Source organism: Danio rerio, chromosome 21, assembly GCF_052040795.2.
Source record: "Danio rerio strain M-AB ecotype USA chromosome 21, GRCz13ab, whole genome shotgun sequence".
NCBI classification, from domain to species: Eukaryota; Metazoa; Chordata; class Actinopteri; order Cypriniformes; family Danionidae; genus Danio; species Danio rerio.
The window spans coordinates 45247451-45272495 of record NC_141041.1 but is presented as its reverse complement, the minus strand read 5'-3'; the positions used below and the strand labels follow the sequence as shown (position 1 = coordinate 45272495).

General features: G+C 35.6%; 2 protein-coding genes, 1 long non-coding RNA gene and 2 other non-coding genes across 6 annotated transcripts in view; 2 read left to right on the top strand and 3 right to left on the bottom strand.

Annotated features, from left to right (window-relative positions):
* Window positions 1–481: 481 nt before the first annotated feature.
* Window positions 482–18205, top strand: nsrp1 (nuclear speckle splicing regulatory protein 1). The gene is given in 7 exon segments (NM_001077430.2): window positions 482–515; window positions 1942–2029; window positions 2111–2167; window positions 11042–11170; window positions 13863–14070; window positions 14175–14277; window positions 17098–18205. Coding segments are annotated over 7 exon segments (1551 nt in total). The 5' UTR covers window positions 482–495; the 3' UTR covers window positions 18044–18205.
* Window positions 18206–19589: 1384 nt separating this feature from the next.
* On the bottom strand, window positions 19590–20232 carry LOC100534731 (uncharacterized). Its single transcript, NR_170089.1, is given in 3 exon segments — window positions 19590–19707; window positions 19910–19944; window positions 20134–20232. It is a non-coding gene; the product is annotated as an uncharacterized LOC100534731 (long non-coding RNA).
* Window positions 19789–19863, bottom strand: LOC137488889 (small nucleolar RNA SNORD65). The gene has a single exon (XR_015520955.1). It is a non-coding gene; the product is annotated as a small nucleolar RNA SNORD65 (small nucleolar RNA).
* LOC137488888 (small nucleolar RNA SNORD65) lies at window positions 20013–20087 on the bottom strand. The gene has a single exon (XR_015520954.1). It is a non-coding gene; the product is annotated as a small nucleolar RNA SNORD65 (small nucleolar RNA).
* A 1918-nt stretch (window positions 20233–22150) lies between the features above and the next one.
* The window catches only part of nup98 (nucleoporin 98 and 96 precursor), a 44696-nt gene continuing 41801 nt past the window's right edge, over window positions 22151–25045 (top strand). The window contains exons 1-3 of one of the 2 annotated variants that reach the window (XM_087300331.1): window positions 22151–22288; window positions 24210–24316; window positions 24410–24508. In XM_087300331.1, coding sequence (XP_087156457.1) covers window positions 24238–24316; window positions 24410–24508 — 178 coding nt within the window. In that variant the 5' untranslated portion in view covers window positions 22151–22288; window positions 24210–24237. 2 annotated transcript variants of the gene reach the window in all.

Sequence of the window (25045 nt, the reverse complement as noted above, 5' to 3'; positions counted from 1 at the left end):
GTAACTGTAATGTATTCTGCAATTGTTCACCTTTACATTTATTTCTAGGCTACAACTGGTGAATTTCTTTGAACTTTTAAATAATTTTAGCTAAAATTAACAATGATGGTGCTGTAGAAACCTTTTGCTAAGAAAATAGGAAATTTATTATTATTATTATTGTTATTATTATTATTATTATTATTATTATTATTATTATTATTATTATTATTATTATTATTATCCACTGTATACGGATTTCTGTTAAAAATGGCTCATGAAATGGGTCAACTCCATCTATGAAAGAAAAATCATTCTATTCACATACGGCACTTTCATAATAATGCAAATGTAATCAATATGCGTCATTTTGAAATAAATATAGTATAAAATTATATTTACATATATGTATTTTGTTTACACGTTGTGATTAAACACAAATATTATCTGTTTTGTTAACGTTGAAATTCTCTTAAACTATCGAATCTGCTTACGCTAGATATTTCTCGAAGCAAGATGGCGACCTCGGGTAAACAGTAAGTGCGATAATGCTAAATTATAGTTATTTTACTTGCTTACACAAGAAGTAGTTGGAAATTGTGTAGTCTGTAACGACAGGCATAACACGATGGTTCTGTTTGCATAATGTAAACGAGTGTCATGAGACGAATAAGCTAAACAAATTGCCCGAATGAACAAGCTAATGCTACTAATAACAAAAACACATGTAATTCAGTCACACTAACCACATCATATATCATAAATGAACTGTATTTAATAAAACATTTAAATAACACCATGTTGCTAATTGCATGAAAGTCTGCACTGATGACGTGGTTTTAGCTGGTTTATTCGGGATGTTGCTGAATTACGCTGGATGTAGGTGGTTAGATCTGGTTTCCCAGTCTGGCTAAACTGGGGTTTATATGGGTTTTACTGCTTAGTCAGCTGCTGGTCTACCTTCCTACTATACGAATATGTAACTCCAGCCTAAAATCATTAAATTATTATAATAAATTTGAGCTATTATTAACTATGCATTATCAAAATGAGCCCATAATATGTCAATTATTTAATCGAAACCACTGTCTGTAAGGCAAATATTTATTTGATTTGATTTATTAACTATATAAAAATGAATTGTCCCAAAGCAGAAAAATATTAACAACACAATAATTAAAAGGCTGTAATTCTATAATTCTTCCAATTATTTTTAAAATGCGTTACAAAAAATACAAACAAAGAAACCAAATAGCTTGCAGCTTTTATTGTTAAAACGCCATGTCCCTTTTTTTATGCAATTTAATGAAAAAATAAGTCCTTAAAATTGCATAATACCAAAATGAGCGGCAAAATCCTAGTTAGCATTTATTTTCAGCAGAAACAATTGTGGTAAAAAGAAAACACCTTTATGTGACTCTACTTAGTAGTATTAATAGCTGTATTATTAAGACTTTGCAGATGAATAGGGTAACAAATAAACTAATTATTATCATCACCATTGTTCTTGCTCAAAAACCTGAATGCTGGATGAAGTCAGGTTCAAAACCTTTTTTTTTAGTTTGTTTGTTTTTACAAAAGGGTTTTTAGTGGGGAATATTAGGAATAAGATGTTGTAGTTGTACATAATCAGGCAAATTATGAATGAACATGTCCCACAATAAAAGACAAACATTCAGAACATCGAATATGAATAAATACTGTAGTTTAGTGTATGTAAGTACTACTACAGTAGAGATTTACAGTTCAGAGAAAATAAAAAAATTTTGAGAACAGCCTAAAGAAATATGTAATTGAATTTACAAACACATTTAGGTGAAATGCTTTACACTTAGAAGTGTATTTTGGATATTTTCTATCTATTAGACTGAAAAACACTTGAAGGAAAATGGAAAGGAGCCTAAAAAACAGTGTTTTTGCTTGTAGTGTCTCACCTTATTCCTGCTTTTTTGTGCATTTCAGGTATGGGCTTATTTTGCCCCAGAAGCGTGCATCAAAATCTGCCCCTCTTGCTCGCCCCTCTGTGTTTGGAGATGATTCTGATGATGAGGTGAAGGCTCCTGTAAATCTACATGTCCTATAATTTCACATCTAATCAGTGCACTGTAATAAAACTCATCTTATATTGTAGACCTCTGTTGGGGAGAGCTTGCAGAAGGAGGCCATAAAAAAGAAGATGATGAAGCAGGTGTGGGTCGGAAACATCTAGAACGTTGGGTAACACTGTTTTGATGGTTCCTATTGCACATTTTGTTGACTAAAAGTTGCATTGCAACTACAGTAGGTGAGAGTTCAAAGTGGCTATTAACGCCGCGGCTGGTACCGCCGCCGTTTGAAATAGGTGCCGCTCTGTTTTTAGTGTATGACCGCAGTTTGTGAATGAGCCGCCAGGGGGCGCAAAGGGACGGGATGCGAACGGACAGAAATAGATCATACAGCTACTGTGCTTGTAAATGATATTAAACAATAAGTCAAAGCATTATAATTCCTTCATTAATCATTTAAAATTTGTTAACACGCTTTATTGTAAACTTTTTAAGTGCAAAGAGGATTCGTTTTGGAAAATAGAATTGAAGAAGTAAAAGACAACTAAAATGAAAGCACAAACATTTAGTACAAATAAGTAGTCTTAAATAAATAAATAAATAAATAAATAAATAAATAAATAAATAAATAAAGCAGCCTAAATATAGAAAGATGTTCAGTGTTTGCTATTTTGATAGGACTAAGACAAGACATTTTCATTTATGTTTTATTTCTGTTTTTATTTCCATTTTCGTTGTTGATTATATTTTACTATCTTATTTATGTCTCAACAATTGTACATAAACGAATAATAAACGAATAATGAAAATAAATGAATAATGAAAATAGGCCTAAATAAATTATTTATTTAAAGACATTGCCGTACAGTACGTGAAACACTGAGAAAAATAAATTGACCTACCTTAAGCAGATCACTAAAAGTATAATAAAATTATTTTTGCCGCAGGACATAAATTAAGTCTTGCAGGTTTATTTTTAATAATTTAGTTTCAGTTCTGTTCATTTTTTTTTCAAAACGTCAATGTTCTCCTTTAAAGTAGCTATAACTGTTGTTTTGTTTTTTTTGTTTTTTTTTTTTACTTATGGCTCAGTATGTTTTGTATTTTAACTTCATATTCAGTCACCTTGCAAATGTGTGTAAAATATAATGCCGCATAACCGCGGAAAAAGAAGAAAAAACTGTCGAAGGTTAGAGCTAATTCATCAAAATAAGCTATATTAAAATACAACATTTATGTTAATACAGGCAGAGTGTGAACAAACTCAAGGCTAAGATATGCGCTTGCCTTTTAATGCATTTGCGGCCTTTAGGCTACAGGCAACTATGTATAATAATGTTTTTTTTTTCTTGTTTTTTTTTGTATGGTAAAGGACAATACACATTATGTTATTGATGTAAACTTAGGCTAAAACTTACCATTGATAAACGTGACCTACCTCAAGCAGATCACTTAAAGTATAAAAAAATAAAGTAGGCTATATATATATATTCTTAATAAACTTCACAGCCACAAATATAAAAACAACTTGTATTAAAACTGGGCGAGGACTAGAAAGAATACGATGCTTGTTATATATAATTTAAATTTTGATTCCAATTTCTGCAAGCACATTTTTTCACTCGCTACTCTGCCAGAAACTTCGCCGCCGGAGAGCACCTCAATAATGTAAACATTTGTTTAAAGATGGAGCGCAAGATGTGCCGAGTGGCAACATGTGAAGAACGATGGCAAAGCTAAGTGTGATTATTGTAATAAACTAAGTTATAAAGCAGAGTCCCGACCAACAGGACTAAGCATATGCGGTTGGCTCATTCTTCACGAATATAGAATTAAAATAATGGCGCGTTAGGTTCACTAAGCAGCGCATTCTCTCCGCCTCATCGTTTAACCAGCGGGACACGCTGCTGAAGCAGGAGAGACACTCCGTCATTCATAATCTTAGCTGATGTCGGAGTCGAAAGAATATATCAAAGAGGAATTTTCTTTTAACAGTCCCGATATGTTTAATCTTTTTATTTTATTTTTTTTTCGTGTCATTTCTCTTCAGCAAATTAGATATTTTTTAAAGCTGCTTGATTCTTTTAAAACCGAAAGCAGGGCCCATAGTGTTTTTCCATAAGATACCTTTATGAATGTTTTAATTTTTTTATTAAAGTTTTTAATGTGCTTTTTGATAGTTTTATTTTATTTCAAGCAGCATCTAAATGCGAATTTATCCTCAAAACTTGGCATGAGAGCGATGCAAGTCATGTGTGGCATAATTGCCTTTTTTCCCTGCGCGTGCGAGATCAATTTCTGATCTTTTTGCAACTAAAATGAAAGCATAAACATTCAGTACAAATAAGTAGTCTTAAATAAATAAATAAATAAATAAATAAATAAATAAATAAATAAATAAAGCAGTCTTTTAACCTAAATATAGAGAGATGTTCAGTGTTTGCTATTTTGACAGGACTAAGACAAGACATTTTCATTTATGTTTTTATTTCTGTTTTTACTTACATTTTCGTTGTTGATTATAGTTTACTATCTCATTTTATGTCTCAACAATTATAGATAATAATAAACGAATAATGAAAATTAATGAATAATGAAAATAGGCCTAGATATATTATTTATTTAAAGACATTGCCGACATTGAGCTTAAGTTGAATGCAGCTTCATCAAAAGCAGAAAAAAATAAAATAATTTGACCTATTTTAAGCAGATTATAATAAAAATATTTTTGCCGCAGGACATAAATTAAGTCTAGCAGGTTTGTTTTTTTAATACTTTAGTTTCAGTTCAGTTTTTTTTTTCAAAACGTCAATGTTCTCCTTTAAAGTAGCTATAACTGTTGTTTTGTTTTGTTTTTTTACTTAATGGCTCAGTATGTTTTGTATTTGAATTTGACGCGTCAGAAAAAAAAAACCGCTGAATCTCTGCAAATATTTGGTTAACTTATAAAACAAATGTATGGTTTAGTGATGTTAGTAATGCATAGAAAAATGCAAAGCAGAATTATTAAAGTTATTATTTCATTGATCTGAACATAACCATTTATAATATAATTACTAACCCGTCGTCTAAAATATTAAAATAATAAAATAGTCTATTATTTTATTCATGGCTAGAGCTTGATTAAATTGATTAACAATGTGCTTTTGTTTGTTTGTTCTCGGTACTGGGTATACGCAAAACATTTATTCATGTTGAATATTCATTTATTCAATATTCATCTATTGTTGTGGCTCGCGTTGTGAATATTAGAAAATAACTGTCGGGTGAAGGCTTTATGGTCGTGCGGAATTGTCTGCTGCTGTCATGGCTCAGCAGGCAACACCCTATTCAGCTAGGCTATGTTCGGTGTTTGTATGTACAAATTCGTTTTGGCGAATGCTAGAGCGTAATAGAGATATTTTAAATAACAAGTATAGTTCAGTCCAGAAGTTGCTGTGCATAGAAACATTCATTTTCATAAGGCCCCATTTGCGGTTTGGTTTTAAAACGCATAGGTTTTGCTACGGTTACGCCATCCGTCCTCGGGAGTTTTGGATTTTGTGTAACCATGTTTGTGGAAAACACTTGAGGGTGGAGACATACCCCTTCCCCCGTCTCATAACCAAAAGCTTGTCTTTCAGGTGTTAATGGGCATCGAGACCGAAGTCATGTCGCATTTCCACTGTCGGCCTATAGCTCGCAGCGCGTAACGCAAACCCAGCCCCCAGAACGTCCCCCGAGTGTTGGCATCGTGCATCCGTTAATAACTCGGTAGAAAATGTATTTTATAACATCCTCATTTAGACACAGTCAAACATTCAGCCCAAATGCACTGGAGAGACCTGAAACGTGTTCCCAAAAATGCTCTGTTTGCACGATTTGATTATTATCATCATATCCAAATACTTTATAAATAATATTCTAAACCTTCTCTGGTGTTTATTGTTTTTAGAAAATATCTAAAATCTTTTAAAAGAAAATATCTTGTAAAATAAAAGTTTGATTTGGCTTTAACGGTTTTATTTATGTATAGGCCTACCTAAACTGTTATAGCTTGCTTTTGCTTGTTTTAGGCCTATATTGGTTTATTTATTTATTGCGATTTTATTATATCCGATAATGTAATTCTTTAAATTATATTTCAATGTGGCTTAGGCTTATCAAGATATGACACTTGTTTTGAGTCTACAAAAGGTAATTTGTAAAGTGTTATGTCTTTCTGTTGTATTCATATGGTGTATTATCTGCAAAATAAATAACAAAAAGAAAGAAGCCGCTAGCAGCATACACAGAGCTGTGAAGAGAGCGCTCTTTTGCTCGGTCTCTCACACACAACCTTTATGTCTGCTGTGTCTTTAATATGGTGTGTAGATTATTATGCGTTATTGAAACATCAAGGGGGACGCAGCAAAATCACTTATAAATTAAAATTGTATTATTCTATGCAACAGCCTTACATTTAAAACGGAAACATAAGGGCGATTTTAAGCAAAAAGACCTCAGCCTATAAGTCTAGATGTTTTCTTTTCCTTTTTATTTATTTGTTTATTTGTTTGGCGCATGTGTGCGATAGGAAAACTATAGTGTAATTACGGCAAGCCATCTTTCCCAGACTCGGGGCAAATTCCTTTCACTCCGTCCCCCGAAGCCCCAGCTGGCCCTCCTGCCATCCACTGCGTAAAACATATGCTGGATAAGTTGACGGTTCATTCCGCTGTGGCGATCACAGACTAATAAAGGGACTAAACCGAAAAGAAAATGAATGAAGAATGAATGAATAAATTAATAATAATAAAATAAAAATAAGGTAATAATAAACACAAATGCCGCGTAAGCGGCCTTTTTTTTAGAGATGGTACATTTGAATTGCCTCTTCCCACTTCCCCCACCTCGAAATTGAAAGTTGCAAAGAGAACTCAATAGCAAAGATCATAGCCCATTAACACATCAACACATAGTCCATTTACACATCAACACAGTGCAAGTTTAGCGGAAGAATGTCAAATCAGAATCACGCAGATGAAGCACACCAGCTACTACTATGAAACTATTAAAATTGTTTTGTCATAAATTTGCTTATTTGCAGCAGCTTTTTTTCGCGCAACAGAAAAGCGGCGTTGGGAAGCCGTCAATGAATAAAAACAGGGTCAATAGTGAAAATCGGCTTTTCATTGTATCCCTATTACCTATATCAATGCATTGAAGGCCTTTTATGGTGTCATCTCGATAGAATAGCCTAAGTTATAAATAATTTAAAGAACAAAGTTATAAAAACTCACATTACATAAATAAACAATTAAAAATATGTTTAGGTTGTCTATTTAATTGCCCTCGTGATGATGGTGTGCTTTATCATTATGTGCGTTTTACTTATAACTAACCTGATTTAAATGATGGATCTGCGACAGAGAAACTAGGGGTTTTGGGGGACATGCATCACTATATCCTTTTTTTCCCCAAACTGTGCATAGTTCAGCTGCAAGTTACTGTACGTCTTTTTTTGGAAAAGCACCCCATGTCCGCTAGTGCCGCGCGCCTCTTTCTCTGGGCAAAAATTAGTTGATTTTTAAAATAATAAATATATAGATTAATTAAATTTTCAGCAAAAGAGACATTTATTTCATATTTCACTATGCATTTCATCTGATCTTTATAGCTTAATTAAACACATATTGTCAAAACCCACACATAGGCCTATTGTATGAAAATGAAAAGGGCATTTTTTGTTATTATTACACTACTATTTGTTATTTGTTGCCTAGGCTATTTTCACATTTGAGGTGCTTTATTGGCATGACAAGTAACTGTACATTCGTTTTGCCAAAGCAGTGCGCGTCTCACAAACAAGACAGTGCAAAAAGGGCAGTAGTGCAAACAAATATGAAAATAACATATAGGCTAATAAAAAAATGATTAATAAAAATAAAAATAGAATAAAAAATAAAAATATAATAATAAAAATAAAAATAGATTTTTGATAACATTAAACAGGATAAAGGTAATAATAGTAGCCTATTATCAAAAGTAAGTCCACATAAAGAGTTCCAGTATTTGTGTGTTGGAGACAGGAGCGGGTATTGTTGGGTGAACACACAGCAGCACACACACTCCCCCAGTAAGATGGGTTCTGTTCGACAGGGACTCAAAGTTGTTTTGTATGTGTTGGATTATCGGGTAGAATTTCTCCCGGATCTCGGAGTATTTAGTGCACTCGGGATATGCAGCTCAGTCTCAATCAGCTGCTGAGGGCACAGCCGCTTCTCCACCGGCAGCCATGTTTTTTTTTGTGCGGGCCCGTCTTTACGGCTAGCTGATGTCCGCTGCCCGCTTCTAACATGTTAGAAAATACTGCAAATCAAGCTGTCGGTATCTCCCCGCGGTTGAAATTGTTCGTTATTCCGAAAAAAAGAAGAAGAAATATCAGCGCGCAGTAGTTGCTTTCTAGATTATTTAGGCCTATATTCAGCTGTTTTAATCTTGCAATTCTGATAATTAGAGATAATGTCTGTTCAACTTGTCTGTCATTTATTTCTCATTTGCTACTTATTTTATTAATTTGTTGATGTTAATATACTACATAGTCTTGTATATGCATATCTAAAATCCTTTGGCATTCAAATTTGCTTTGAACTTGAAAGAGAGAAAGAATCGGATTTTACCTGTCAGAGCACATTGCATATGCTTTTTTTGAAATAACATTTATTTAACAAATATTTTAGCACATCGAAAGTAATTAAATTACCTGTCTTTTGATTAAAACCTTTATGCAAAAAGATCAGAAAAAAAGGCAATATGCGACACATGACATGCATCGCTCTCATGCCACGTTTTGAGGATAAATTCGCTTTTAGGTGCTGCTTTGAATAAAATAAAACTATTAAAAAGCACATTAAAGAATACTCATAAAATAAAACCTTGATAGAGGAGTATCTTATGAAAAAACACAAATTGACGGGCTCTGCTTTCGGTTTTAAAAGAATCAAGCAGCTTTAAAAATATAATTTGCTGAAGAGAAATGACAGGGAAAAAAAGATTGAACATATCGGGACTGTCAAAAGAACATTCCTCTTTGATATATTCTTTCGACTCCGACACATCAGCAAAGATTATGAACGACGGAGTGTCCTCCACTGCTTCAGTGGCGTGTCCCGCTGGTTATAAACGAGGAGGCGGAGAGAATGCGCTGCTTAGTTTCGGCTCGATATATTTAAATAAAAACTAACAACGAGCTGCTTATAACGCTCAAAAAGTTAAACTCAAATGCACAACCCTTGTTGGTTGCACCTGCAGGATGCACAATGAACCTAACGCGCCATAATTTTAATTCTATATTCGTGAAGAATGAGCCAACCGCATATGCTTAGTCAGTCCTGTTGGTCGGGACTCTGCTTTATAACTTATTAGTTTATTACAATAATCACACTTAGCTTTGCCATTGTTCTTCACATATAGCCACTCAACACATCTTGCGGTCCATCTTTAATGTTTAGATTATTGAAGGTGCTATTGACGTTTTGAGAAAAAAATTAATAGTACTGAAACTAAATTATTAAAAATAAACTTGCGGGACAAGGCAAGCACATATCTTAGCCGTTTGTTCACACTCTGCCTGTATTAACATAAATGCTGTATTTTAATATAGCTTATTTTGATTAATTAGCTTTAACTGACAGCCTTTTCTTCTTTTTCCGCGGTTATGCGGCATTATATTTCACACGCATATGCAAGGTGACTGAATATGAAAATAAAATACAAAACATACTGAGCCATTAAGTAAAAAAACAAAACAAAACAACAGTTATACTTTAAAGCAGAACATTGACGTTTTGAAACAGAAAAACGGAACTGAAACTAAATTATTAAAAATAAACCTGCCAGACTTAATTTATGTAATATTTTCATTATTCATTTATTTTCATTATTCGTTTATTATTATGTACTATAATTGAAACATAAAATGAGATCGTAAATATAATCAACAACGAAAATGTAAATAAAAACGTAAATTAAAAATATAAATGAACATGTCTAGTCTTAGTTCTATCAAAATAGCAAACACTACATCTCTCTATATTTAGACTAAAAGACTGCTTTATTTATTTATTTATTTAAGACTAATTATTTGTACTGAATGTTTGTGCTTTCATTTTAGTTGTCTTTCATTTCTTCAATTCTATTTTCCAAAACGAATCCTCTTTGCACTTAATAAGTTTACAATAAACCAGGTAAAAAAAAAATTAAATGTAAGTTGAGGTGATCGCAAGTTCACAACTGTGAGGTGATGTGCTCTATCGGCAGGATAATCTATATTATTTTGCTGTTTTTCATATGCGCACGTTTAAGATTTGAGATTATAACATTGCCATGATAGTCAAAGAAATCAAAACATTATTTTCACCCCAACGCAATTTAATCGGGCACTGAAGGCTAATAACTTAATTCTTATATTAGCTTTTTGACTTCTCACCATGTATCTTTTCTACAGCATAGTATAGTGTAAGAGCATGTCTATTACCAGAAAAACTAAATTAAAATTATATTTTAATTGAACACATCACATCACATACAGTAAGCTACGCCTACAGAACAGTCTGTTTAGCATTGTGAAAAGGCAAAGCTGAATATCTGTGGTTAAAGTGCCACCCAGCGGTCAAATGCTGCTGGCGCATCAAGCACCGCCGTCGCCGCGGCATGAATGGCGGTACAAGGAACACATTGAAGTAGTAACATCTGTACATGCCAATTACTTCTCATATGAGTATTAGTAGACTAATATCTGCTGATATTAAGGAACAATTAAGCTCCTTCAACAGACATTTAACTGACTATAAGAAACTTTGCAAGCACATGTCAATTTACACTAATCCTAATCCCAATTTATCAGTCTACTTGTAATCTAATGAGAATTAGTTGGCATGTAGATGCAATGTAATTTATGTGTTAAGTGACCATCAAAATAAAGTGATACAGAACATTTCTGTAATTCTGAAGTTTAAGGCATAAAAACAAATGTTTTGTTCCATTTCCCGCTTCAGACTCGTCTTGAGATGCAAAAGGCTCTTGAAGAAGACAGCACCGTATACGAGTATGACAACGTGTATGATGATATTCAGAAACAGAGACTGGAAAGCAATAAGAAATTGCTAGGTGGAGAAGATAAAAAGGTATATTTATTCATTTTAACCTGCTTTAAGCCATGTATGTGGGTCAAAGATGAGATGTCCCATCTAGGTGTCCATGTCAAATAAAATGCACTAAAAGGGTTTTATAGAAAGCATGTTAAATGTTAGTGTACTGTAATGTTTAAAATAATTTATGTCAGATAGCATAACATGCCCAAATATTAGTGAAATAATGCTCCATCAAGGCGAGGCAGTGGCGCAGTAGGTAGTGCTGTCGCCTCACAGCAAGAAGGTCACTTGGTCGCGGGTTCGAACCTCGGCTCAGTTGGTATTTCTGTGTGGAGTTTGCATGTTCTCCCTGGCTTCGCGTGGGTTGCCTCCGGGTGCTCCGGTATCTCATCCCATCTAGGTGTCCATGTCAAATAAAATGCACTAAAAGGGTTTTATAGAAAGCATATTAAATGTTAGTGTACTGTAATGTTTTAAATAATTTATGTCAAATAACATAACATGTCCAATAACATAACATATAACATAACATAACATGTCCAATAACATAACATATAACATAACATGTCCAATAACATAACATATAACATAACATGTCCAATATAACATTGCTGAATAGATCTAATATGCTCCGGTTTCCCCCACAGTCCAAAGACATGCGGTACAGGTGAATTGGGTAGGCTAAAATTGTCCGTAGTGTATGAGTGTGTGTGTGAATGTGTGTGTGGATGTGTGTATCCATGCTGCGTAAAAACTTGCTGGATAAGTTGGCGGTTCATTCCGCTGTGGCGACCCGGATTAATAAAGGGACTAATCCGACAAGAAAATGAAGGAATGAATGAATGCTCCATCAACCTTCAGCTTAACATATGTGCACAAGTATTCTGGTTGGGCCTAAATAAATCTTATAAAATTGTAAGTGATACTGTTTACATTTTAAATTATAGTGATTTTAAAGCAGGGATTCCCAAACTTTTTTATTTCGGGACCCACCTAGGCAAGTAATTCAATCTCAAGACCCACCATAATATTTTAATATGGGAAAAAAAGGTAAAAAAAAAAATAATTATCCATTCAAAGCAGTCAAAAATATATGGTGTGTGGCTGTTTGGATTTTGCGATTTGATATGCACAAAATGAGGCTCGAAGTGCTTTTTGTAGGATGCTGGCTGTAACTGTGATCATTTTTTTGTTGATGAAGATACTCTTGTTTTTTCAGAAGAGAATATGATCAACCTTTGTTGAAATATTCAGAATGTTTTGTTGTCAGGTGTCGTTTAAGTTTTAAGGGTTTCATGAAACAACTGAATAGCTTTTTAATCGACTACTACAAGCTGGGAAAACGTCAGATAAATATGCCAATGTAATGAATTATTGCTGAATAGATCTAATATTTACACATTTGCTTGAGGAAGGAATGATGGGGTGGTTTCATTACTATTACTATTTTCTATAGCATCTATGCCCTTCCATAACATTAGCTGACGTTAAAACTAACAGATAGCACTATAGCTATTTATTGATTAGCAATCTGTCAACAATGGGATGTAAAAAATATATGACAACAAATAGCTATAAATGATAGAATACATAGCAAACATTAGAAAATATTGACAATAAAATAAAAGATTTAGTCTATTAAAATCAATGGCCTATCCAGAAATTAAATAAAGCTATAAAATCTACTTCACTTTTAATTGTATTTGCATATTGATTAAAGTTACTATAGTTATTTAGTAAAGAGCAGCAAATTAATCTCCCATTGTTTTTTGTTCGATAACAGAGGTGTCACTTTAACAATGGACAGATCTATAATGAAGCATTTGACTACTTTAGTAACTGTTTGTGCTCATTTAAGAGAAAATTTGTTGTGTTTAAAATAAAACACGCCGGGTGGAGCAAAAAAATGAAAGAAATAAGCATTTTCCGACGGTCCCTTACTGAGAGCTCAGCTCAGTGCGAGCTCTCCTGGCTAAACGCACATTGCGAGGGCTCAAACAGAGCAGTGGTCGTAATGTCGAGCGAAAAAAGAGAAAAAGACAGCTGTGAAACATAAGCAGCTTTGTCTTTTTGTAGGAAACACACTTTAGATCATTTTAGGGTTAGAAGTTTTTGAGTTATTGCCGTCAATCGTACGGGTTTTGATTCATTGCAGTGTAAATATAGATGCAGCCATGTGACATTGTGCGACCCACTAGTGGGTCGCGACCATAGACTGTAAAGTCGCGACCCACAGTTTGAAAACCCCTGATTTAAAGGACAGTATAGGTTATAAAAGTTTGACTTTGACAAATAGTTTTTTTTTTGCTCACACTTTACATAAAGGTGAAATTCTCAATATTAATTAACCACCAATTATGACTTTTGCTTCAGTAAACTCCTGATTTTCTGTTTATTAATAGTTATTAAGGTATTAGTTGGGTTAGGTTTTAGGTAAAATCAAGGATATATATCCTGTGGAATATGCATTTTTTAATACAAATAATCAACAGCCACTAGTTAATACTGAAAAGTGTTACTAAAACTAAAGTTTTGCCAGTATTTTGGCAGCACTTTTCTGAATAATAGTAAATATGTATGATGCTGCTTTATTTTTGACCCTTATATAGCTGTTATATTAGATTATTATTGTGGTTTTGTACTTGTGGGTTTTTTGTAGTAGTATATTGTCACTACTAATTGGTCACTTAACCAGTTAACAATTTATTATTTTTATTCTTTATAGCCCAAGTATATTAACCAGCTGCTCCGTGCTGTGGAGGAGAGAAAGAAGGAGCAAGAGCGTCGTGACGAGAGGAAGATCCAGAAGGAGAGGGAAGCAGAGGGTGAGAAGTTTGCTGATAAAGAAGCCTTTGTCACATCAGCTTATCGCCAAAAGCTTAAAGAAAGACAGGAGGAGTTGGAGAGAGAGAAGAGGGAAGCAGAGTTGGAAGGTGAGTTGTTTTATGGTACTAAAATGTCATCCTTCCTAGATATTAAAATAAGCAATTTAAGCATTTAAATGGACGTTCTTCACAGTTTTCTCTGTCATTTTCAGCTGCTCTGGATGTTAAGAAGCAGAAGGATCTCAGTGGATTTTATAGACATTTTCTCAACCAGACAGTTGGAGAAGAGGTGGTTCCTGATCGCAGTGCTCAAAGGTATATTCTGGTAGTGATTTAATGATCATTACATCCACCTAAAGTATGATTTTTACCGTGACTATAAAAAACTGTTTATATTAAAAATTAACTACCAAACTACACTGATTTCTGTTTCTGCCCCATTTCAATTAATACGCTACGCAACACAGAAAGCCGCTAAATGTTGTGCCACACCCTTAGATATATACATTAGATGTCGTCTACTCTGTTGTTGTCTATTGGAAGGAATGCGTCAATGGAGCCGCCATTTTAGTACAGGGTAGCGCTCCTTTGAAATGAATGCGGGACCAAGCTGCAGTGGAGGACTGTGGCCATCTAGAGCCAGAGAATTACACATATACACATATCTATGATCAGTTGTTTTCCCGGAGGTCAGTATGCAATTTTTTTTTAAATTACGAGACGCATCATTTTACATCACTTTTCTGCATTGATGGATAAGTGATCGCACAGGCATTCCTGACAAAAAGTTTGCCTTTGTGTGTATGGAAATGTACTATCCACCCTCCCTGTTAGATTTGGTTTAATCTGTGTCCTGAAACACACATCCTCTAACTGCTTTCACTTCTCATACTGACGGAGGAAAAGATTCGTTTGTGAATGAATCTCCTTTATGAACGACTCCTTCACTTAGCCGATAATAATACAAGTTTCTGGCACAGCAGCATCTCGTTGTCATATTTCTTTTGCATTGTTTGCTGATTTTATTCAACAAAACTAGCATAAGCCGAGTGTTTAGTGTGAGTTGCTGCTGCTTTGCCTTTGGGTGAATGCAGTAAGTGACTGTATTAACATCACGTTTCCTGTTTAGCACAAAAGTTCAGAACATACTAAAACATAAAAAACTAAATCTTACCCATGAAATGTTCTGCCTTTGTGCTTTGTTTTCTTTGTGTTGCCTGTTACTACACCCATGGACACCGCTAAAGTTCAGCATCTTCACGTAATAACACTGTCTTGACTACTGCGGTTGAATGGCACGTGTCCTGGGAGCACTGTACAAATATGGCCGCGCCATTGACGCATGGTCCGTGTCCCTATGCGATATCTAGTGTATATATCTATGTGCCACACCAATATATCATACGCAGTAAGGTTGGGCAATATCGACCAATTTGGCATCGTACAATGTTTAATGTGAAACATCGCGATGGACGATGGGGTGAATTATTTATGAATAATTAATTAGTTCATAGCGAATTAATTAGTTGTAACCTACCGTTTCAGCTACTCTTACCTGCATGGTCTTTGTTTTACTCATAACCAAATCATAAATAATTAAAGTTACAAACAAATTACCACCTGTCAATCTCTTTTTTTCGTGGAACTCTGGCATGAATAGGCAGAGTGATCTGTGTTATTATAATGGTGTCCACAAGCTTGGTTGGTAAAAAGGTGCACAACCAACAGTATCTGAGGTTTTCGCTAAAATTACTAAGTACAAGCGTGAAAGCGAAAGATTGAAGCAGTGTACTGACGCTGTGACACAGTACCCGATAGATTTAAAAGCCCTAAGAGTCGTTAGATAGAGACAAGATGAATTAAATATCACGTTTAACAACTATAATGAGATGCGATCCAGCAGCACATCCTTAATAAACTGTCCGACGTGCACTCTCTTTGGGGTTTTGTGCCTAAAGGCTGATTTATACTTCTGCGTCAAACGCCGACGTATGCTATGGCGATGACGCATAGCCCTTCGCCGTGGCCGTCGGCGTCGCTGACGTGCACCTGTCAAAAAATGTAACTACACGTCGCAACAACGCATAGCGCAAGCTTTGTGATTGGTCGGCTTGGTATCGCTGACGAGTCTGGGCGGGACCGAGAGCCGCATAAATGGTGCGAGCCTGATGGAGCGATTGTTTACAAGTGTGGAGTCCCGTGAAGGAGCTCCGGATGGAAAGTTATGTTTTGTGTTTACCTCATAGTTAAAGTTGTTGCACGTTCGCCGGTTCCTGCCTCAAGATGAGCGAGTTTAAGCCACTTGTACATCCCGGAAGTGTTCAGAAAAACAAAACAGCAGTGAAGAAACTCGACACAGAGGAACATTTACACCTCACTGCCAACTAGCGTTTCGGAAGTGTTAATGCAGACCAACAGAGTCAGCGTGCAGAAGTATAAATGCACAGCTACACGCGTTGCATGCTCCGTGGGTTACGCCAGTCACTTGACGCAGAGGTATAAACCAGGCTTAAGGCACCCACTGACTGCTGCAGCGAATGACTGTTTTTGTGTGTGTGGTCATGTGATGTGGGTTTTCAGCTGTAGAGTGTGGAAGTAGAGCTTTTTTTAAATGCCAGTGTGGACGTGGATCAATTTAATCCTAAAATGTCATTTTAAAACTAAGATGTATTAGTGTAAATGTGGTCTAAGTGTGTTTTTCGTGAGCGGGTGGCTGCTGCGACGGGGCGGAGGATTGCGATGCCGGCTCAGCATTGTGATGTCTGTCGACCCAACCCTAATTCGCAGGGCTTAATTTAGGCACCTCATCCTTTACCCCGATCTGTTCTGGGACCTCGAAATTTACAAATTAATCACTGATACAAAAAATAGATATCATGACAGGCCTAATGTGTTCCTGCTGGTGATGAGAATCAAACCTCTGGCAGACTCCCTAAAAAGTAGGCCACAACTGCCTACATATAACCCTTCCCAGCAATATTCCTATGAGCTTTTCTTATTTGGTAATGACTCCGATATCTAGTGAAGTGTACTTTTTTTCCTCGATATCCATCACACTTTAAATATAGCCACTGTTATTTTATATATAAGTATTACAGCTCTAAATACTAATTGAACACACTTTTTTCGTTTTAGTGAGGAGAAAGCCACAAGTAGTGCAGCAGCAGAACGGTCACCGAGCCCCGAGTCTACAGCGAACCGTAGAGAGAGTGAGGCCGAATCCCACAGCGATGATGATCAGGTGGATGTCAAACCTGCGTTCTCTAAAACCACCGCCAACAACCATGCAAAACGCCAATACAGACAAAAATCCCCCCTTTCAGACAGTGATGATGGTGATGAGAGGGAACGAGAGAGAAAGGAGATTAAAGAAAAGAGTCATAAAGACAGAGACCGGGACAGAGCAAAGGAAAAAGAAAGAGAGAGGATGAGGGACAAAGACAAGCACAGTCATAGAAAGGAGGACAGAGGTGGTGATCGCAGGAGAGAACGAGACAGAGAAGAGGACAGAGCACGAGACAGGAGGGACCGGGACAGAAACGACAGACATGGTATAAGAGACCGAAGAAACAGCAGCCCGAAAGACAGAGAAAGAGACCGCAAAGGAGAACGAGACAGAAGAGATAACAGCCCGAAAGACAGAGAAAGAGACCGCAAAGGAGAACGAGACAGAAGAGATAACAGCCCAAAAGACAGAGAACGAGAGACACGAGACAAAAGCCCGAAAGACAGAAGAGACAAAAGTCCAAAAGACAGAGATCGAGAGAGACGAGACAAAAGCCCGAAGGACAGAGAACCGGAACGTAAAGGAGAGCGGGATATCAGGGAAAGAGAAGACAATAAAGTGGACAGTCAGAGGAAGAACCAGGAGGATGAAAAATCAAGCAAGAGCAAGACTGAACATGGTAAAGAGGAAAAGCTAGTAGAAGAAACTGAAAACAGTAGTGGTGCACAACAGGAAATTAGTAAATTTGCTAAACGCAGCAGTGATCAGACTGTAAGTTCAGCCAGAGAGAGGTACCTGGCACGACAGCTTGCACGTTTTGCTTCGAAGTCATATGTTGAAAAGGAAGAGGATTAGCCTTCAGATATACCTATTTTTCCCCTCACATCACAATGATTTGATTTGCGATGTCAAATGTTTTACAAAGCCAATTTAAAGTGTTGGTGAATGGAGCTTATTGTAAATTTCAATTATTGTCCATCTGTGTGAATTAAATAAATCCATGTCAATCATGGCAAAGTTGGGATCATTTATTTTTGTATATAGGAGCAATTCCTGGCAAGGCAGTGGCGCAGTAGGTAGTGCTGTCGCCTCACAGCAAGAAGGTCGCTGGGTCGTTTCTGTGTGGAGTTTGCATGTTCTCCCTGCCTTCGCGTGGGTTTCCCGCACAGTCCAAAGACATACGGTACAGGTGAATTGGGTAGGCCAAATTGTCCGTAGTGTGTGTGTGGATGTTTCCCAGAGATTGGTTGCGGCTGGAAGGGCATCCGCTGCTTAAAAACTAGCTGGATAAGTTGGCGGTTCATTCCGCTGTGGCGACCCCAGATTAATAAAGGGACTAAGCCGACAAGAAAATGAATGAATGAGCAATTCCATGCAAATGTCATCCTTGCCATGAAAAAAAAAGTTAGGTTTTCCCAAAATATAAAAAAAAATTGATATTGGAAAAAATAGTCATTTCAATATGTTAACATAAACTTTCTATGTTAATTGATGTTTGAAGATTATTGCAAACGTCATCCATAATGCTGGAATTGTTCATATATGTATAATATATATATATATATATATATGTGTATAATATATATATATATATGCATGTGTGTGTATACACACACACACACACATATATAAATACACACACATATATACACATACATATATACACACACACACATATATAAATACACACACATATATACACATACATATACACACATATATACACACACAGAGATAGATATATATGGATATATATATTTATTTGGATATATATATATATATGGATATATGTATATATATATATATATATATATATATATATATATATATATATTATATATATATGAATATATATAGATATATATACCCACACACATACAAATACAAGATTTCAGTAGTTTGGTCAGACTTGCATGAGTCACAGGTGTCAAGCTCAGTTCCTTGAGGGCCACAGCTCTGTAGTTTAGCTTAAACCCTAATTAAACATAACCACTCAATATGATTAAGTCCTTGAGGCTGGTTTTAAACCTTCAGGTTATTGTTTAAGCAGGGCTGCGGCCCTTTTAGAATAGTTCAACACCCCTGCTCGAAGCCTGATTCGAGTTACTTAATTTTAAATATGCACACTGAACATCATGCAAACAGCAAAGTACATGTCAGGTATTAACTCATTCTCTATTAAAGATGGATGTTGAGGGGAAACAAACATTGTGATCCATGGTATTAGTTTCACCTATGATTTTTACAGGCTGCTTCTCTCCCCCTAAATACTTCAACATATAGTTCCACATACAAAAACCCAAAATATGACAATTTAGGAATAAATCACTTTAAATTGTTTAACATTATACCACATGAAAACGTTTAATAGCATTAAAGTGTAAATAAGGACACTATTGGATTCAATCAAAAATTTTATTGGGTTTAAGAGGTTTAAAAAGTGCAAGTATCATGAAAACGGAGGTTCACTGAAGAGGCGGCAGCTTCGGACGTCCAAGGTAAATGCGGTTGATCTCCGTCTGTGGAGCAAAAAAAAAAAAGACTCGATGTACACGTTTTGCAGGCCGTTTTTCCACTCAAGTTAATCAGTTTTTGATTCATGTCAGAAAACCGATTATCACCACTGATCAATCTGACGGTAATTCCAGCTATTATCAGTTTAGGTTTCATCATATTTAATCAACGGAGCTCAAAATAAGTAGTTATTTCTTTGCAACTCACCATTAACGTTAATTCGTGAAGCCCTCGAGAAATACCTACAAAAGAAACAAGATTGTTAAGGAACTGCCCAAAATGTCGTTGGCACTTCTTCTACATTAAGCGTGCTCAGAAAACCGATCATCACCACTGAACCATCTGACGGTAATTCCAGCTATTTTCAGTTTAAGTTTCATCACAACACATCACAGAACGACTGTATTGTTGTATGGCTCTTTATGGCTTACCGGAGCTTTTGTTTCTGAATCCTGTCAAGACGTGTTCCCCTCGTGTTTTTACTGAACAGAAAGGACTTCTCCGCGTGCGCCTAGCGGTTTATGTACTCGTCGCTCAGTGACGTAATCATGTCGTGTTCTTCTTGTATTTGAGCACTCCGCGCGATCGGCTCATTTCTGCCCACTACTGGATTCACCGAAAACATACAACTCTACACTGGTTCCCTCAGGTTTAATCCAGCACACACCATAATATTTATGTAGCGATGTGTGTTATGCAATGAGGCAGTGGCTTTCATATAACCATAAGCAACATGAGCCATACAGCCACACAAAAACACAAAAATACTAATATTACTTATGTGTGTGTGTGTATGATGCTGTTACCTGTACCTATATATTTACATTTAGTCATTTAGCAGACGCTTTTATCCAAAGCGACTTACAAATGAGGACAAGGAAGCCATTTACACAACTATAAGAGCAACAATGAATAAGTGCTGTAGGCAAGTTTCAGGTGTGTAAAGAAGCAAAGCATTAGTAATGTAGGTGTTTTTTTTTTTTTAGTACAGTTAGCGGTATAGCCAGAGAGGCAATTGCAGATTTGGAAGGAAAGTGGAGACTAAATAGTTGAGTTTTTAGTCGTTTCTTGAAGACAGCGAGTGACTGCCTTTCTGGAGGGCACAAAACACATACACACACACACTCAGCTAACCATAAATGAGTACACCCCACAGATCTCTCTTTTAAAGTATGTACATTGTATTAGTTACTTTACCGAAAAAAACAGCTTAAACCAGCTTTGGCAGGTTGGCTGGTTTTAGAGGGGTTTTGGCCACTTCCAGGCTGGTTTCCAACCATTTCCAGCCTGGTCTTAGCTCAGCCAAGCTGGGATTCCAGCCAAAACCAGCTATATCCAGCCTAAACCAGGCTGGTCAAGCTGGTTTTAGCTGGTCATTTTCCAGCCTGACCAGCTAAGACCAGGCTGGAAATGGCTGGAAACCAGCCTGGAAATGGCCAAAACCCCTCTAAAACCAGGCTGGTCGACCAGCTAAAACCAGCCAACCAGCCTAGGCTGGTTTAAGCTGGAATTTTCAGCAGGGGGATCATGGAGACCTTGGCATGATTTCCCCACAGGTCTTGGAATGCATCAATGGCGCAGCATAATCGCTAGGGGCCTCGGGATGAGAATCCCCAGGTGGAAAAGAGAATAAAGAAAATTATTAGCCAAGCTGCAATGAAGTGCTATAAATGAAAGTAGTAGTTATATAGACAAAATGTCTGGTGAATTATGACAGGACTGTGTTTTACAGGTGGTTGTCAAGCCAGCTCACCTAAGTGAAGCATACTCATTCATCCTACCGTTATGTGATGCATTGTGTTTATGGATACTGGTAATTTATTTAATTAGGGTATTAAATAAGGTATTCCAGCACAGTGTGTGTGTTTCAGAGTGTCTAAAAGAGTGTTATTTTAAGCATGCTGATTGATTGAAATAGAAAATAAATATTTTCTTAAAATATTAACACGTGAATGTAATTTTATGAATCGAAAGATATGGAGGGTAAAGTATATTGTTTTATTATTTTAAAATATGTTTTAGAAATTGTCTAAAACGTGTTTGCAGAAATTCTAAATATGCAAAATATACAAAAATGGGCAATAACTTGCTAAATGATATGTATTTTTAAATATACCTATGCAATATGGCCATTTTTCAATGTTTTGCAAAATTTTGCGAAGTATTTTTGAAAATATATTTTTACCATATGCATGCACTGAAGTCATACCAACACAACTCTGTTCAAAATACGTTTCCATGTTGGAATTTTGGCATTACGAAGACGTCGTCGTTAGTAATGAAATAAAGGTACAAATACAAACAATAAAAGATTTTAATTACCAAGCATTTGCACAAAAACATCCGCCATGTGAATGCATTACAGGAAAAGACGACGCGAAAGGGATAAACACGTGATGCGTGATGACGCCACAGAGGTCTAAAATACGACGCGAATTGCTATCTGTTAGCTTGCTACGTTGTTTCCCTCCATCAACACTGAGCAGAGACGGAAAGTTAGCAACACCGGATTCACGTTTGCCACAAATACCCAGCGAATAACTCTTTTACAGGACGTTTGATCGAGTGATCCACGAAAAATAAACGGTAAGGCTAATTTTGGCTTTTTGTTGGATTGTGTTTCAAACCCGATTGTTAGCAAGTTAGCTTTTTTGTAGCGAGCCATGTGAATTTAAAATCAGAAACTTTGCGCTTGTCTTTTTCACGTCTTTGTGGTGTATTTAAAACAGAGTTGTTTTAAAGATGTTACATTCTGAATTGATTAAAGTCAGCTCGTTGAAGCTTTAAATTATTATTTGAGTGCTAAAACTTTTATGTAAGCGCATGACGGCCACCTTTCGTTTTGCGCTTCTAGCTGCACTTGTCCGCGTTGACTGGTTCTCTCAGGTTTAATCCGGCACAAACCAAAATATTTATGTAGTGAGCAGTGCTGTGGCATTTGGATATTCATCATAAAGCCATAAAATACGGACTAACATTGTCATAGGCCGTATGTCCAATGGCACACGACATTTCTGGCGCCCTCACGTTGCCAATAAACATCAAATGATAAACATGAACCATAAAAACATGACAAGTTATTTTTATCTGAAACTTGGCTCCTTTGTTAACACTATGTAACGACATATGATAAGTATGTTTCTGCATTTGAGCTTTCCTGTTTCTCACGAAAGCTAATTTTATTAAGTATGGAAATGTCAATTATGCAAATTGAAGGACTGCTTATGTGTTATACTTTGTATCTCATTGGATACATCGGGTTGTTTTGTCTATTGTCGAGTTGTTATTGTGAGAATTTTGACTTTTATTCTACATGCAGAACTTTTAAAAGGATAAAACTGTATAAAACGTATGCATTTACTGCTATTTATAACTTAAAACAAAAGTAATACTTTGTTTAGTGGAATGTTAAATAAGTTAATCAGTCACGATCTTTATAACAGACTGCTTTCATAAACAATTATAAAAATATCACTTATCTCTGTTTCTTATTAAATTGTTAATATAGTGTTATTTAAATGTTTAAGTTTATGATTAAGGCTTTTGTAGTTTTCATATTGAGGGATAAAACATAATACATGCAGTCCAATGGTGATGGGTTGATGGATATATTGAAACGTTTCGTAAAAAATGGTTATCAAATAAATGCATTTTGAAATAATGAATGTATATCAATATAATACACCAGTAATTTGTTGTATTTTATAAAATAATATGATATATTATTATCTTCTATTTAAAAAAATAATTTTATTTATAAACATCTTAAAAAAAAACTCAACTTTATGTGGACAGCAAATTTTTGACAGCGTAGAGGCCTTAAATTTATTAAATAAATGTGTTTGTTTGCTTTATTAGGTTTGTTCACTAGTTCTGACATTTTTTCTACTGTATATTTTTGCACTAGGGCATCAAAGTCTAAGATTATAGACCAATAGCATAAGGAATGACAGTAAACAAAGCTAGTAATAATAATAGCCATATAGGTATAGGCATGGGATGATAACTGTTTTCAAGGTATACCGCAGTTTGGATAAGTCAAGGTTTTAAACCCTTTAAAAAAAATTCCGCCATATCATTCCTGCGGTATATGCACTTTTTTTAATTAATATTTTTTTGTATTTTGTTTTAAGTTTTTTTTTTTTTAGGACAACAGTATCTCCAGCAGAAATGATATCCAAAAATGCCATTGTAAATTGTGAAGAAATCTGTGTTTTTGAAACTAATGAAGACGACAGAAGTTAATAATTCATTTGAATTATTTACCTGACATTTTATTGCTCCAAAACATTTTAAAAGCTTTTCAAAATAAAGTATATTGTGTTAAGAGGGGGAAATTGTTTTTGTTTTTTACCCAGACATTTAAAATCATCATACATTTTATCCAAGGTTATCATACCGTCAGAATCTTATACGGGCCCATGCCTATTTAAGTATATTGAGTAGATTAATAGTTTGTGAATCGCGCTGTTCATGGACGTTCTGAAAGTGCTCTTCTTCTGTGCAGACATATGCAGGCTCTATAGCAGTGCAAGATGTTCAACAAATCTTTTGGTGCTCCCTTTGGGGGAGGTACAGGAGGATTTGGGACGTCATCAACTTTTGGGCAACCGAGTAAGTTAATAATGATCTCTCATCCCAGTGGTGTGTTTCGCTTTGAGACATTTAGAGAAATAAAAGTATGAATCGTGTTTTATCTGTCATCAGATTCCGGGTTTGGTGCAACACCAGGGGGCTTTGGATCTTCAGCATTTGGGACAACAAACAACACAGGAGGACTGTTCGGGAACACCCAGAACAAGCCTGGTATGCAGTGTTTTTTATGTGGCAGTAGATGTATGCAGACTCATTGGATGCTCATGGAATTTGTCACGTTTGTGTTTAAAATATCAACAGATTTTCATTGAAGAACACATGATCATAGTTTAGATTTAAGATGTTTTACTATTAATTAATTTATTGATACTATTATAAGATGATTCATTCATTTGTTCAGTTTGTACGCAAAGGCAGCCTGCATAAATGCATTGGTATGTTATAAAACCAGTTTTCTCGCATGTTTTAGAGCCGAGTTGAGAAAGCAGAAATAGTTTGCTTTGCATAAAATGTTAAAACTCATTTCACAGTTTACTTTTCCTGATCCAAAATTAAATTACAAACAGTTCTCATCTACACTCCCAATATGTTGTAATACTACCAAAAATGTTGGCCAAGCAGTGTTTCTTTTATTTAATAAAATCAGAGAGACGAATAGAGGCTTGGACCCCTAAATATCCTATAATGTTGCAACAATACAAGAATTTCTAACTTAACTTGAAAATACTCTATACCATTTTCAACACT